The sequence below is a fragment of the Ambystoma mexicanum genome, chromosome 9 (assembly GCF_040938575.1).
Source record: "Ambystoma mexicanum isolate Mex_15411 chromosome 9, UKY_AmexF1_1, whole genome shotgun sequence".
Classification (NCBI taxonomy): Eukaryota; Metazoa; Chordata; class Amphibia; order Caudata; family Ambystomatidae; genus Ambystoma; species Ambystoma mexicanum.
The window spans coordinates 565,657,053-565,673,568 of NC_090931.1; the positions used below are offsets into that span (position 1 = coordinate 565,657,053).

The 16,516-nt window shown below is 47.5% G+C and overlaps 1 protein-coding gene across 3 annotated transcripts in view; it reads right to left on the bottom strand.

Moving 5' to 3' along the window:
* Positions 1–16,516, bottom strand: part of DOC2B (double C2 domain beta) — a 2,325,944-nt gene that overhangs the window by 1,370,722 nt on the left and 938,706 nt on the right. For all 3 annotated transcript variants that reach the window (XR_011274629.1, XM_069615162.1, XM_069615163.1), the window contains one exon: positions 3,035–3,109. Coding sequence is in view for 2 of the 3 variants with exons in the window: in XM_069615162.1 (XP_069471263.1) it covers positions 3,035–3,109 (75 nt within the window). In the remaining variant the exon portion in view is untranslated. The remainder of the gene's footprint in view (positions 1–3,034; positions 3,110–16,516) is intronic.

Below are 16,516 nucleotides of genomic sequence, written 5' to 3' on the forward strand. Positions count from 1 at the left end.
ACAAAAACAAGCAAGACTAACAGTTTATCCCTTACTTCAATATGACTACATCCATTAAGAGTTGTGCAAAATTACACAAGCACTGCGTTAAACGTCCAAAAGTCACTATTGGCACATATCTGGCAAATACTACACTCTCTCTCTGCGCCCTGCACCAGAGAATGCCCACTTCAGCATACTGCCCTCTGCATTAGCAGGGGGCCTCGCCTGGCTGTTTTCCACTTCTGCATTTCCGCCCCGATTCTCGATGTGCACGGTAGATTACTCCTGCGGTTACCTTCCTCCCAAACTCCTGCAATGAGATTGCCTTGTGAAGCCGAAATTTCCTCTTGTTGTGCTATTGAAAGAGCTGGCCTATGAGGCTGCGTAGACGGTTTATGGTCATTGCATCGAATTCCTTGCATCGAAATGCATTTGCAATTTTTTCCATAGAAAAAATGTGCATCAAATGCATTTCTTTTTTTGGGGGGGGTGGTCCCCCCCAAACCCAGTTTTTTACCCTTTAAAATGCACCTAAACAAAAATTAACCCTTTACCCCCACCCCCCAACAATATGCATTCGATGGAAATTGTTTAGATGGAAACATTTCGATGGAATGGCATTCGATGGAATGGCATTAGATGCAATGACCAGAGACCAGATACCTGCGTAGACGTCTTCAGGGAAGGAGAGAGAAGAAAGTCAATGGCAGCGCAACACACTGCATTCACTACTGCAGCTCTCCTCTTTGCACCAGAATACTTACTTGCTCATTCTGTTCTCTGCGTGGGCTTTTCCACCGGTGTGGTTGTAGATCGTGGACAGCGTTATAGAAATCCCAAGAGTTAGTAGCCATTGGTGGATCCGCCGAACGGCCGACCCCGTGCCATAAAGCTCCTGCAACTTCTGGCGCATTGCTGGAGTTACGCGTATTGCCATCGCGGGGGGAGCAGTCAGAGCAGCCACCGACACAAGTGCCGAAGCACACCAATGAAATTCACAATAAAGAACTGCGCGGCCATCGTAACAAGGGGCCCTTAAAGATGCTGCAGAGGAGGGGCAACCAGGTGCGCGAGAAGGCGTCTGCTGGATAATTGCCCGATCAAGCATGGCATAAGGATGTGCCATGTACACGTGAGGCCGCCATTCAATTGTATTGCATTTTATTTATATAGTGCGCCAAGCCCAAAGGCATCTGGGCGCATTTCTAAGAAGCATATCATAAGTCATTCACAGTAGCATACAGCAATATTTACAAACGCACAACAGGTCATCACAGAAGGTATTTACAGAGTAAGAGTATGAAGACGTTGACAAGATGTATAGCCATTGAGGTACAGCTAATACCCATTAACAAGTAATCCTGTCTCCCTAAGTTTGAGGGAGCCTCAATGAATGGTTTACTACTTGTTCACACCAGACTGAATAAGCTCAGTGAGTATCCCTGGCTTCAAGGCACCCTGGTGTGGACAGCTCTGTGCCAACAATGACAACGTCCTGTCCTGGGCCAATTAACATTTAATAAAAAATAAAAATAAAAAAAAACTGCAATACCAAGGCTCTCATTGACACAAGGGGCAGCTAACATTTTAATTTCACAGGGATGAGAGCAGAAGAATTTCACATTTCCTGCCTCAGACCTTCACCTCACGAAGATGTGGCAGTTAAGTAACTCAAATACAATAAATAAATAAAATAAGTAGATGGAGCCAAAGAGGAACCCGCTCATCTGCTTGCAGTTGGTGTCATCGAGATTTGTAAATTCTATGTCAACCGTGACGCTGAACGCTACCCCTTCTACTGTAGCTGGGTGCTTGGTAGGGGCTTGTTAAATGCAAAGAGTTATCAACTGTGTACTGTACCTCATACTCAATTGAAAGCTGTGACCAGTAACCTATTGTGCAGTGTGCTTATAGAGTACACTTGTCAAGCAAATCAAATGGATCAGCTGCCTGGATGCAAAATGGTAGCTTATCCTTGTTGAAGGGCGGCCCTGCATTGCATGATATGACATCTGTCGCCCCTAGTGGATAGAGAATATATAGCTTATATCAGTCGCTCGCTTCGGGTGCCACACAGTGGAGGGAGTGGGGAGGAGTGCGCTGTTTCGCCACAGGCCAATCAGCAACAGGCATGTCAAGATGGTTGCGAAATATCACGCGAAATTACAAATATCAATGATACTCAGAGCCAATCATAGGGGGGCGGGCTGGGCGACCGCCAGGGGCACCTTGTCCCCCCCCCAGTGCGCCTTTAGCCTCCCCCACCATGCCAGGCGCGGGAGTCTTTTAAGGGCTTCCCCAAGCTGGCTTAGGGAGAAAATGTGCGGCAGGCGTTCTTTTGTTATTAAATGCGTCCGCGGAGTAAATTTAATAACAATAGGGCGTTGATGCAGAGCATCAGCACCCTATTCACATGATGATGACCTCCCTGCTCCGACGCGGGAGCCAGGAGGTTTTCATTGGACTAGGGAGTTCATGCGTTAGCCTGCATGAGAGCCCTATTCCAGTGATTAACCCCCTGCCAGGTGCCGGAGCAGGGAGGGACAAAACAAAGGTGGCGCTCCTGCTCCCCCCAACCCCCACACTGGCTCTCCCCCTGTCAGGGGAGCTGCTGCCTCTAAGGCCGGCCCTGAGGATACCAAATGTACTATATAACAGTGTCTAACTGGCTTGGGGACATAAAAGTCATGAAACACCTTTAAATAATTGCACACTTTCAATAGACCATGAACTGGGATCCGATGTTCCACGACATACTGTGAAGAAAGGCACCACAAGTGAACATACCTTTAAAGTAATTTATCTTTTCTGGTCCCCCGAAGCCTTTGCTTACAGGCACATCTGCTCATCCCATTTTTATCTGCGCAACAGCAGGAGAAAAATGTGGCCCCAAGGCCATCAATATTCATGACAATCAGTTTCAAGAGGACACTTTCAAGCAAGAACCAAATATCGCGCATACCCGTACACTTCAGACTTGACAGAAAGAACACAAAAGCACACACATGGAGAATGAAAGGGAAAGCATTACGAAGGCAAAAGGATAACTTACTTTACTGGCGCCTGGAAGCAAGTGCAATTTGACATAAGGGTCGGACAGGCCATTGTGGTCCATTGGTTTCAGGCCCTGGAAGGTACAAAAAATAAGAGAGGTCAGCAATTAGACAACCGTAGAGTACGCTCCACCCAGGAGGTCCATATTCACCAATTCAAAGGGTTAGCACTATTCCTCAATGCTAAACTATATTGTTACATCTCAGCAAGACATCAGATAAAATATGAGTCTCTCTCAGACTACCAGGACACCAGAGACGGCTTGAAATGCAATTACGCGGGAAGGCGGCCATTTTGTAAAACGGGAGTCATGGCAAAGAGTGTCAAAGGGTGGCCTTATTATCCTCCCTGCATCTGCGACTGCCAGATATGCTTTAATCCCGATTTTCAGTTCTGCACGTTAGATGCAATCAACATGTATTACGAGCTTTAATTAATTTCAGTAGGCCTCGGTAGTTTGGGGAAAACACAGTCTTTGTGCCGACGATAATTACTTATTTACAAAACCTCCTTTGATGCGGGAAGGAGTCAGTATTTCAGAAGGGCACACGGCCACAGACATATAATCTCGGTAATTAATCGGCTGCTCTTACATTGTGATTAAACAGTCGCAACGGCTTTTTTTCTTTGTAGCTTGGCTAGAAGGGGAGTCTGCGTCCTCTCCTTTCTTTGTGCTCGCAGCTCAGTGATTACAGTGCATTTCTGCCCTCATGGACTCGCCCTGGGTTCCTCAAAGCAATGATTTACCTCCATCTAGCCAGTGGCGTCTCCAGAAATCAGTATTGCGGGTCGAACCAGAGTAAACCAGGGGGCAAAGATACAACAAGGGGGAGTGGTGGCACATCAACTAAGGGTCAACGATAATAGCCATCCAGGATTTCAACCCACCACACAGCAGCACCACCAGTAAAGAAATACACCAACCAATCACAGCCATCACACCCACTAGGAAATCCATTGTCAACACAAAAACCTATCATATTGTGAAACCTAGGCCTCTCTCCCACTATCCATGACCCTCAAATCTAAGTGTATCCCCGATATCTGCTTATTATATTGGGAAACCTACTTTATTGTGAAACCTAGGCCTCTCTTCCACTATGCAGGACTCTCAAATGTAGGTGTTTCTCCCATACCCAAATTGTACTGTGAAACCTAGGCCTCTCTCCCACTATAAAGGACTCTCAATTCTAAGGGCCTCATCACGGGATGGGCGGTATCCCTGGCGGTATAACCGCCGGGGCTATTAGCATTATCGCCAACCCCCCCGCGCTATTAGTGCCGGATAATGGGTTTGGGGGGATGGTTATTCCTCAATCCCCATTGGGCCCATTTGGGAATTCCCCATTCCCCATTGGGCCCACTGGGGAACTTTCGGTGCTACTACTGCCAGCGGTATTAGCGCGGCAGTAATAGTGCTGAAAATTGGCAAAATAGCGGCAGATTTGCCCCCAGCTCATTTAAGGGTTACCGCCAAACTCGCGATGAGGCAGTAAGTGTATCCCCCCATATCTGCTTATTAGATTGTGAAACCTACTGTACTGTGAAACCTAGGCCTCCCGCCCACTACACAGGTTTCTCAAATCTAGGTGTGCTCTCCCGTACACAAATTGTATTGTGAAACCTAGGCCTCACTCCCCGTCACGGGTCAGACACTCACACCAGAGAGACCACAAATAACAAGATCATGCCATCCACACTAGACAAAGATCGCTGCAACTGAACAACATCGAAGCCTACGGTACGTATACCTTACACCACATCTGCAGACACAGGTCACAGGCACGGCCAAACATCCATGCACCGTAGCATACAGCTATGGCTATGCTCATCCGGTCTAGCAGCGCACATAGCCGTCCACACTGAAACACCTGACGTACCTCTACACCTCTGCCACCAGCATACAGCGACTACCAACAAAAAGAAATTCGGTATCGCTGACAACACATCGACTCTTTTCAACAATAGCACTCTATCGCAAACAACTAACAGTGCCCCCACGTGCCTGACCTTTTTGGGCTGCTTCGTGGAGCCCAGCCAGCCACACAAGTCCTCGACCGGCGAAAATGCACACATGCATCTCCGAATCTAAAACTCTTAGAACCTCCAGCACATTGACTACGGTCACTGAGGGTGTTCCAACCACAAAGCGCATTGAGGCCATACAAATGGAGAAAGAGTGCAATATAAATAACCAAATACAATACAATACAATGTTCAGAGTAGGTTTAAGATAACACATGTTTTGCATCAAGTAAATATACATCCTAAAAAGTGAACCCACGTTCAACAGCTGCAAAAGTGCTCTATGGGCTCAGCAGGAGACCTCATTCTTTTAACTCAAGCAGACATCACTCACACCATAGCTTCAACACATGTGTAGTTATTTTACCAGAAGAGACAACGCTTTTAACTCAACTTTAAATGATAGCCAGTCAAAAATGGTCAGTTTAAAAGGAGAGCTATACTTCAGTTTCAAATAAAAGTCAAGGACAGTTTAACAGATGGAATATCACATACATGTGCCAGGTGCAGGGGAAAGGAGGCAACCGTTCGCTTGGTTCTTCAGCGATGGTTGCAGGAATCTCACTTTGTCACCATAGAATTGTATACAGTTTTCTGTTTCTGGCCGTACATCCCAGTGGTAGCTGGTGAATTTCTTAATTGGAGTAGTGTAAACATTTCTCCCAAATATGCCACAACCAATCGAGGGGTGAGGGGAGGGTTGCCACATGGCGTAAAATGGTGCATTTTACCTTTTTTTTAAAAATGATAAAAAGCCCAACAGTTTCCGATTGATTTTCATTGGCAACTCCAACAGAGACAAGTCACCAATAGTGCACAGGAGCATTTCCCCAATACATTTACATGATGCCTTTGTCCACAATATATGCAAGTATAAAAACACTTTCATGCTGATTGTGCCCATACATTTCAATGCTGGCTGCACCAATATCTGCCAGCATTCCCATATAAGAACATACTCATGTTTGCTTTGTGCATAATGCCAGTAATGATAATATAAGAAAGGCTGTTTCTGCCAATATATGGCAGTCTATCCATGTAAGAACATACTCCAGTTGTCTTTCCCATTAAAATGCCATGCCACAGTATGAAAACATGTCCAAAATGGCTGCATCAAAATGCCAGTCTAGCTACATAATAACACTTACCACGCTTGCTTTATCAAAGATGCCAAACACAAAATATCAAGCCAGAATTCAAAATTGCTACACTGGCTGTATTTAAATGTGAGTCTTATCACATAATAACACTTATCATGCTTAAAATAACCCCCCTGCCAAAATCAGCTCCACAACCCAGCACACGCGCACACACATTCGCACGGAGCATGCAATCCCTCATTCACACGTGCACCCATCATCATACACTCACTCGTTACACACAAGCATACACACATACATACACATATTTAAATTAACTTATCTTCTGCCCTGGTCCTGAAGTTTCCTTTCAGAGCTCCAGCTCTTGCGTAGTACGAATAGGAACTAGGAAGCAAACAGTGCTTCCTGGTTTCTGTGCATGCTCGCAAGACCTGGAACGCTGATGACAACGCGCCACATTCTGTTTGTATGTGCAGGGAGGCGCAGGAGCGCCCCCTCACACATACAAACATGCAGATCCTCAGCTAGCATCCTCAATGAGCCATGAAAGATTGGGGAAGCTAAATGTATCTGCTTTGCATGGTCCCTTGGACATGTGTGGTTGGGTAATAGGGATGTCCAACAGAAACAGTGTTTCCCTTTAATAGTTCATGCCAGTCAAGGAGCACCCCCTCAGCTGGCTCATAAGGTACTCCATAATGCAAGAGGGTGTTCATGGGGCTACGCTCAGGGTTAGTATGGCTGGAGGGTAGCTCAGCAGGTTTAATAACAGTTACTGAGATGTTATATATTTAAAACTAGTTGTTAATCATATTACTTTTTACAATTCTTTATTACCAGGTTGGGTCTGTCACTTGCTTATAGTCAGTATGGGGGAAGTTCTGCCCCTGTAGTGAAAATCAAAGTTGGCACACATGAACCCACAATTAATTTCATAATAACTGCTGTCAGAACAACATAATCTTTCATTGTGATTACCCAGTTTGATAAGCATATCACATCTTTATCAATATAACCTGTGATAGAACACAAAGGAAGAGGCACAAAAATCACAGAGTATTTGTATGGTAGTCTCACAAAAAAGAAACAGATTTGGGGAGGCGCTGTTGCGCACAGCTAAGATGGCCGCCTAGGTGAAGAGCTCCGGCTTAATCGAAATCCTTCAATTTATAAATCCTTCCAGGTTCGCGCTGGCCATCGCGCTGCTACAGAATATTGCGGGGGAAGGTCCTCGGAAGACACCCTGTGAAGGCGGTGCGCGAAGACCCCGGGACGGTGGAGATATCATTGCCTGCATCTGCTGCGCCTGTTGAGCCGCGGCGTGGCCGCCAGTGGGCTCCAGGCGACTCTCACTCAAGCCCGAGGCTCGCAACGGCGGATCGTCCTGGTGGGGGAGGGGCAGCCCGCCGAAACACAAGTGCTGCCCGTGGGCGGCGACGTTCCGCTTCTTCTCCTTTTCGTCTGTGCGGAAGCAGGAGCGCAGACCTCCCCACACCGGACTTCAGGCTGCAGGAGAAGCCCGACGGAATTATGTCGAGACGACAACGCTTGCCCCCTCGGATCCTGGTCCGCCCCGCGGCTAAGCCCAGCTAGGACTAAGCTGATGAAGTAAGTGGGCCGACCGGTGTGGTGGAGACACCGGGGGCCAACACCCCGTACAAGATACATCTGTGCTACGGGAGTGGGGGCGAGCGGTACAGATTTGAGGGCGAGGCCCTACTATAGACGGAGGCTGCCGCTGCTGCATTGGTGAGAGCGCTGCAAAACCCGATGCCGGGAAGCACTCCCGAAGTGAAAATCCTACTCTCAGGACCTCCCGGGAACAAACACTGTCTGCCACTGTGGCCTCGGGGAGAAACTGGGTGTGCCGCGAGACGGTAGTTAAAAACCGACTGATAGCCAAAGACACTGTGGTAGAACGCCCATGCGACGAGACAGACCCTGGGCTCCTACACACGTTGTGACACACTGCGGGCAGGGGAGCTCGGAGGGCCGCCAAACCCCTTCCCCAATACCCGCTTACCCCTGCACGGAGGACGACGGTGTGGGTGGCGGAGGCACTACATCAGACCCCGGCTGAGGAGCGCAGCCGACACATTGAGAGCTGCGGGATCTAACGCAACACCCCTTCGGCAAGCTTGTAAGCCCGCAAAAGGCAGTGTCAACCCCCATACCTGCATTGTGGTGTGCTAACAACGTACAGCATAACTGCTGCGGGCAGTCATTGACAGCCAGCAACACACACTCGTGGGAAAGTACAGTCCACCCTGGAAGTTGCGACGTCGCCTAATGGGCCGCACTGAGAAGAAAACTGCAGGGGTAAGAAAGACCGGCCCAATGGATTCCTACACAAGCTCCCAACAACAGGAGACACTTGAGGTGCAGCACAAACTTCCGAAGGCCAAAACATAGACCCCTTAGACCGCTTGGCAACAATTGTGCAAAATGGGTTCCTGGCCGTCAACGTGAAACTAGATGACATAGTGGCGACGATTGGTTCCTTGAAAGCGCAAGTGGAAAAGGAAAGTGCACGCATCTCGGAGGCAGAAAACAGGATAGGTGTGAATGAAGACGTGCTTACAGAACACGGTCGTGATATAGCCCTACTCCAGACGGAGCTCTGTAAGACGCAAAATAAGTGCGAGGAACTTGAATCCAGGTCCCGCAGGAATAATATCCGCATTGTTGGAGTGGCGGAGTCGTTTGGCAAGGGCTGCATGGAAAGGAGTGTGGAAGAATTATTGAAATCCGTATTAGGGGAAGACTCCCTGTCAAACCACTTCCTCGTCGAAAGGGCCCATCGTACCCTGGCACCAACCCCCAAGCCGGGCGCTCCATCCCGAACCATCATTGCACGTCTCCTGAATTATAGGGACAGAGACACGATCCTTCGACTAGCAAGAGAAAAGGGGACACTACACCATGAAGACAACAGGATACACATTTATCCAGACTTTTCTGCAAGTATACAAGCACAGCGCATATCCTACGAGATGGTCAAAAAACAGTTATGACTCCGCAATACACCCTATGCCTTGATTTTCCCTGCGAAAATGAGAATCCAGCATGGGGGCAGAGCCCACTTTTTGAAAACCCTGCAGAGGCGATGGCATATATTGAGGCCTCTATTCCGCTGCCCCCTAGAGATCGTGCAAGAGACCTAAATGCAAGACCCTGCCCGGGTGAAGGCAGAGGCGATCCGGTGGACGGATGAGGCATCCCCCCTGCTAACTGAAACATGCTCTCTTCGCTGTGCAGTCGACACAGCTAAACTGGAACAAAACCCGATGTAACCGGGCCGTAGAGTCTCCCGCGTGGGCGGCCAGACGGCTGGGCATTGCTCTGCGATGAAGCACCCTCAGGAACGTTCCAATCAGTTACTTGGGTTCATCGTCAAGTTGGGGCAGCTGATGTGGGTGGCGGGCGGGAAAGGGCAAAAGGGGAAGTTTTCTTGTTGTGATCACTGCCAAGATGAGTTTAAGTCTGAGAGGAGAGTTTGCGCAGTTGAAGGTTGCAGGTTTGTTGGAAAAAGGTCTCACAGATGCAGCCACCATTCCAGTCCTGATTGCACATGCATCTATGGTTGTCATAATACAGTACAATGCATATACGTAGGAAATGGGTGATGGGTTAAAGGTTAAACTAATGACATGGAATGTCCGAGGCCTAAACAATCCAATGAAAGCCAGAAAGGTGGGCAATTGCGTTAGCAGGCACGGGCCCCAAATTTTAATGCTACAGGAAACACATGCGCAGGGCTCCATTAATGATCAAATACTGGTAAAATGGGGCAAGCAGCGCTATTATACGAACTACTCCTCACAATCAAGGGGGTAAGCATTTTGATTCACAAATCGTTAGGGTTCATCGAGAAAGGCCACCTGGTGGATTTGACGGGCAGATATGTACTTGTTTGGGGGGAAATTGCTGGAGAACAGTCAACCTTGGTAAATACCTATGGTCCTAATCTTGAAGATCCAGACTTTTACTTACACTTATTTGAAATCCTTGCTAAACATGAAGCGACAACCATACTATGGGGGGGGGACTTTAATGTGGTGCTAGACCAGATCTTGGACAGGTCCGCCAAGACACCTAGGCCACCGTCTAGGACGGCACTTGCTTTGAAACAGATAACACAGCAGCTGTCCCTGCTAGATGCCTGGAGAGTGCTCCACCCAACAAGCAAGCGCTACACGTTCTATTCCTCCGTACATGATAGTGAGTCACATATAGACTATTGGTTTGTCCCCTCAAATACGACACACGCCCTACAGAGTTGCGAAATCCTCCCCCGTACATTATCTGATCACTCCCCCGTGACCATGGAAATTACCCTCGGGGACGTCCCTAAGCCGGCTAGAAGGTGGAGAATGCCTATTGATATATTAAAGGACCCAAACGTAGCGGAAGGCCTACACACAGACATCGCCAATTTCTTTGCAGACAACATAGGGTCTGTTGACCATATCTCGTCAGTCTGGGAAACTTTCAAGGTGTGGGTAAGAGGGGTCCTAATATCTAAAACAACGGGCCTTCTAAGGGAGGTACGCCGAGACATGGAGAGGGTGGAGAGGGATCTGAACGTACTGGAGGAGACATATGGTCGGACACATGGAGGATACACCCTTGCTGAAATACATAAATCTCTCAGGGAATTTGACAAACTGGAGGTAAGGGAAGTACATTGTATAGCAGCCCCTTCCAGAGCTCGAAGGTACGGGGAGGGGAATAAGGCAGGGAAAATGCTGGCCAACCTGGTTAAGCAGGAACATCATGTGGCCCCGATTGCATCGATCCATACGGCACAAAATGTGATGGTAACAAGCGAACAGGGAATAAACGATGAATTTGTAGAATTCTACAAAACACTATATGCGAATAAAGATAGGAAATCCCGTGACGAGATCAAAGCTTATTTGGCCACCTTGGAGCTCCCCAAACTCACAGAAGAAAATAGGCTGATATTGGAGCAACCTGTCATGGCAGAGGAGCTCACTGAGGCAATCAAAGGGCTCGCGTCTGGTAAGGCGCCGGGCTCGGACGGCCTGGGAGTGGAATTCTACAAGGAATTCCGGGAAGAACTGGTCCCTGTTTTACTGGAGGTGTGGGGGGAGGCCCTGGGTAAACAAACGTTGCCACAAACAATGCGCGAGGCCATAATCACGGTGTTGCCCAAACCTCGACGCCCGCCGCAAGATATGTCATCCTATAGACCTCTGTCCCTGATAAATGTGGACGCAAAAATCTTTGCAAAAGTGCTGGCAAACCGTATGCTACCCATCACGCAACTATTAGTACACACAGATCAAAGCGGATTTATTCCCCAAAGATCCACTGCCCTAAATTTGCGTAGGCTATTCGGCATAATGTCACAGATTAATCCGAACAAACAAGCAGTGGCAATCTCCCTTGACGCCGAGAAAGCGTTTGATTCGGTTTCCTGGGAGCATTTGTTCTTGGTGTTGGAGGCATTTGAGGTTGGCCCATATTTCATTCAATAAGTCAAATTGCTTTATACAGCTCCATGTGCAAAAGTATACACGAATAGAACTATGTCTCAAAGGTTTGAACTGGGCAGAGGTACCAGACAGGGGTGCCCCTTCTCCCCTATCCTTTTTGCTTTGACAATTGAACCCATGGCAGCGGTGATACGGTTGAGACATGGCAGCAGGGGCATAACGCTGAAGGGAGCCACCCAAATAATATTGTTATATGCGGATGACACGCTACTCTATGTTCGAGAACCTGATAAAAACATTGTCCCCATCATGAGAGACATCAACGAATTTGCAGAATACTCGGGATACACGGTCAACAGCTCCAAATCAGAAGTGTTCCGCTCACCCCCTCCACAAAATGCCCAGCTCACATGTGTGGCCTTAAATGGTCTGAACACCACATCAGGTACCTTGGGGTACTGGTCTCTTGTAATAAACAAACATTATACATTGATAACCATGACTAGGCGCTGCATACGCTTAACATTAAATTGCAGGTCTGGAGGCGTCTCCCAATTTCATTACACGGTAGAATTGCCATTCTTAAAATTATTGTACTTCCGAAACTATTATACTTATTTGTAAATATCCCTATATGGCCGGGGAGAGAGTTCTTCTCTAGACTTCGCTCCATGGAGGTGTCCTTTCTGTGTAACGGGAAGACGGCCAGAATCAGCTGGGAGAAGATGACAGAGCCATATGAGAAGGGTGGAATAGCTGCACCAGACTTTGAGCTCTATTACACTGTGTCACAAGCACAATTTGCAAAGTACTGGTACGATGAATGTGACAACTCCCCTCATACGCAAATAGAAGAATACACCACCGAGCCCACGAACATCAGGTCATTGATTTTTAATACTGGACATAAAGACTCTTGCAAATTCGACCCTGTGAGTTGTACGGTGAAAGCCTGGGGAGCAATACACAAAAGACTGAAAATAGAGACCCCGTATAACCCCGATGCACCCCTGTGGAAATACCCTGGCCTCCCCCCCACGTTTGATACCGACATACAGGAAACCTGGGACCCGGGCATGGAGATGAAAATAGGTGACATGTACATAGAGGGGAAGTTTGCGACCCTTGCGGAGTTCAATAGAGGCATGGGAGGTGGGCAGCTAAAGACATTGCAGTATTATCGAATGAGATCTGCATATCAAAGGCGCTGGCCGTCATTTCCAGACGAACCCCCTTCTCACCCTTGCTTGCGGCTGGCCACTACACAGGGCGGGTTGGGAATTTCCAAACTTTATATGGCAATACAGACTCACTCCGTTGTGGTAAACTAGGTGAGGGAGAAATGGGAAACTGATATGAAAATGCCAATACCAGAAGAAAAGTGGGCAAGATACTGTGCACTCACGAAAAGAGTCTCCCTTAATGCCGGGCTTCGTCAAATACAGTTTAAAATTCTAAACAGGCTGCACTATACCCCTGCTAGGATAGCTACATTCACGCCTGACGACCCAGGCAAGTGTCCCAAGTGTGGGTCCCCGGCAGCGGGGTCCTATCATATGTACTGGGAGTGTCCAGCCGTGGCGCGGTTCTGGGGTGGGGTTGCGAATATGCTAAATGAAATCACACAGATCCCCCCGCACTTGACCCCACAAAAATACCTATTCGGTGATATTGGTAAATGTTCCGAAAAACTCAGAAGGCTGTTTAATGTGTCATGTGTCATAGCTAAACGATGTATATTGAAGGCATGGAAGAGGCCGGCCGCCCCCACAATGAACGCCTTCCTACGGGAGTTAACCTACATAAACGAATGCGAGGAGCAATATGTACTGACCCAACCGAGCATGAGTAGGCCAAAAGACATCTGGGGCCCATTCAGGGCATACCTCTGTGATATGCTTTCAGATACTGAAACGACTATTTAAATGACAACTGTTAATCATTTAACGAAGATATTGTTATGTATGCGATTGTATATTGTGTTCACTGTGCGCCAATGCAACTGTTGAGACCATCAATAAAAATATGTTTAAAAAAAAAAAAAAAGAAAAAGATTTGAAAGAAAACTAGGCAATGTAAGTTTAAGAAGCATGTATCAGTTGGGTAATGTCTTTTTTGTTTTTTTCTATGCAAGTGTATGCTGCACATTTGCAAACCGGTAGTGTGTCCAGCATGTAGCAAGCCTGCTTTTAACACTGCTCACCCCCGCCCCAGTGATATGCATGGCCCATTGATTCCGGTGCTGTCCTTTTCAGGCCAGAAGAAAGAACACAGGCTAGGCAAATAAAGCCTACAAACGCGTGAATGACGGCCGGACGAAGGGGCACCTTTAAGGCTCCTGGAAAAAGTTCTTTGCCAGAGGGGGCGTGGGGGTGGAAGGCCACCAATTGGGGGGGGGGGGTAAATACGCCAATAGGGGGTGCAATTGCCCCCCTTTCATCCCCTCAAGCGATGCCTATGCATCTAGATAATTGGAATAATTTAGGGCACTGTGAGCTGTGTGGTAGGATCAGGGCACAAGTCAAGGGAACACGCGAGTGGATGGTGCCCCCCCCACTGCTATATTTCTAGAGTGGACACTCTCCCCTAGGGCAACAGAGGGAGGAGTGACGGAATGCACTGAAGCCAAGCACTGTGCCAGCCTCATGCTAGAAAGCAATTACTTGCAATCGCCCTGCCTCCATTTAATTTTATTGTGTTTGCTATCTGCACCTCAAAGCCACAATCCAACACTTCCCACAACTCTCTGATCAATATTTACCCGCATTCAAGGAAACAAAAACGAATAAAAAGTCAAAAGCTGCTCAGATCTGTGTATTCCATTTTCATGTTGACTGCTTGTGTGCATTGTGAAAAGCAAAGTTACCCTGTTTAACTGGAGACTTGATTCTATCAGGAATGGTAGCATGCCACAAACCTGTGTGAGGGAGCGACTAAAGACAGGGGATATCGCATAGGCACCTAAATAGTGTTTCTTTAGGTTTTTCAAATAGTAAATGAGTTTATTGAGGTCTCAAGTTCACCTATGTCAAGTGTAAGTTGTTCAGCCAGTCCTGATAATAAAGCTAACTTCATTGTACATTGCACTGGATTTATAAAGGGAAATGTCCACTTCTTACATTAAAGGAATTTAAAGTGATGAGCCTGTAATTTCAGTCACTCTTCAACATTTCGAATCGGAGGAGTTCAGTATAGAGGGGAACGTGGGAGGGCTGTGAGGAATCTGTGGGAGCAATCAATGTATTCACCAGCAACAACATTATCAGAGGCAGGTCATTTGTTCTTCTAATGGATACATTCCTTACACAGACTGCACATCTTCTGAAAGGTTCCCAGAGCTGTAACATGATCAGGGGGCAGGGGGAAATGCGACTAATTAAAACAGGACATTTTGAAGCATCGGGGCGTCCAGTGCGGCATCGTCAACACCCATGGATTCAAGAAGATAGTGTTTGATGAAGGCTTAGATAGACATGCAAGTAGCTGCCCGACAGATGGCTAGGATGTGAACACATCTCGATAGTATCGATGTGGATGTCAGACCCCTAATAGCATGAATGTGCTGCGTCGTAACATGTTTCCATACGTAGAATGATCTATCTGTATATCATCCTTTTCAAGACGAACTTTCATTGTCTGGGTCCTGAAAAGCGTAACAAGAGTTGTTTGTCTTACCTGAAGTCATGGGTTTGTGGCATGTAGAACATAGACGGTCTCCTAGGACCCAACCTCTGGAGTGCCTCAACCATTTTGCAAGGATGAGAAGCAGGGAAGAAGACTGTCAAATGGACTTTTTGTTGAGGAGGAACTCTGAGACCACCTTTGACAAGAATGAGGGTTTAACCCGAGGGTAGCTTTGTCCTGAGCAAATGGTAAGAAAGAGGATGAACTGGAGAGGGCATGCAGCTCTGAAACCCTTCTCACAGCAGTAATATCCTAATGAAATGCCACTTTGAGAGGAAGGGGCCTTCAGAGATGCGAGGGCATAGGCTTAAACTGAGCTGCCGTGAGAAATGTTAGTACCAATGAAAGGCTTTGGAGGAAAATCATTCTGTAGCCTTAAATTAACTGGATGACCATAGGAACCTCAAAATAGGACCCTTGCTACAGAGTCCTCTTAAAAACAGAAATAGCTGCCAAGTAGCCTTCTACAGCATGTATTTGTAGGCAAACCATGGCCATGGATGGCATAAACCCCTTAACTGTGACTGTAGAGTACAACAATGGGTCGAGCTCACTGCCCCGGCACAGTTCATGAACATGCGCTAGTGACACGGGTAGATGGATTTGTTGGATGGGGGCTTTGTGGAAACAAGAACCTCCTTGGAGAGATGCAATCCTTGTACCTCTCAATAGCTAGGCGTGAAGGTCCAGATTCCGGGCATTGGGATCTTCCATTCAAGTGATCAGACAATGAGGGTACAGCAGCATCTCAAGCATAATTTGAAAAACAGCCCCCCCAACATGAAGTCCTCAGATCATGATTGTCTTTCTTGTTGTGGATCACCAAGAACTAAAGGAGCATGGCCTCCCTGCACAGTCTGAGTGATCATACACTACCTATCTTGTGGATGTAGTGCATGGTGGTAGTGTTGTCCATGAGGGCCTGGGCAGTTAAACCTCTGATTGACGGTAAGAAGGACGGCAATGCTAGATGAGTTGCCATGAGTTCCAGTAAGTTGAGGTGGAAGGACTTCTCTGGGCCTTTCCACAGTCTGCTTACTGAAACATCCCACCGGTGATCTCCCCATCCAACTAAGGATGCACCCTTAACCTGCCCGCACAGTTCCCGGTTTTCTCCCATCTGGACCTTTGTTGTTCTGCTTGGCTGGGTGGTCCTTCCATGTTGTACTATACCAGGGCACCTCTGTCCACCAGGTAATCTTGTCTGTA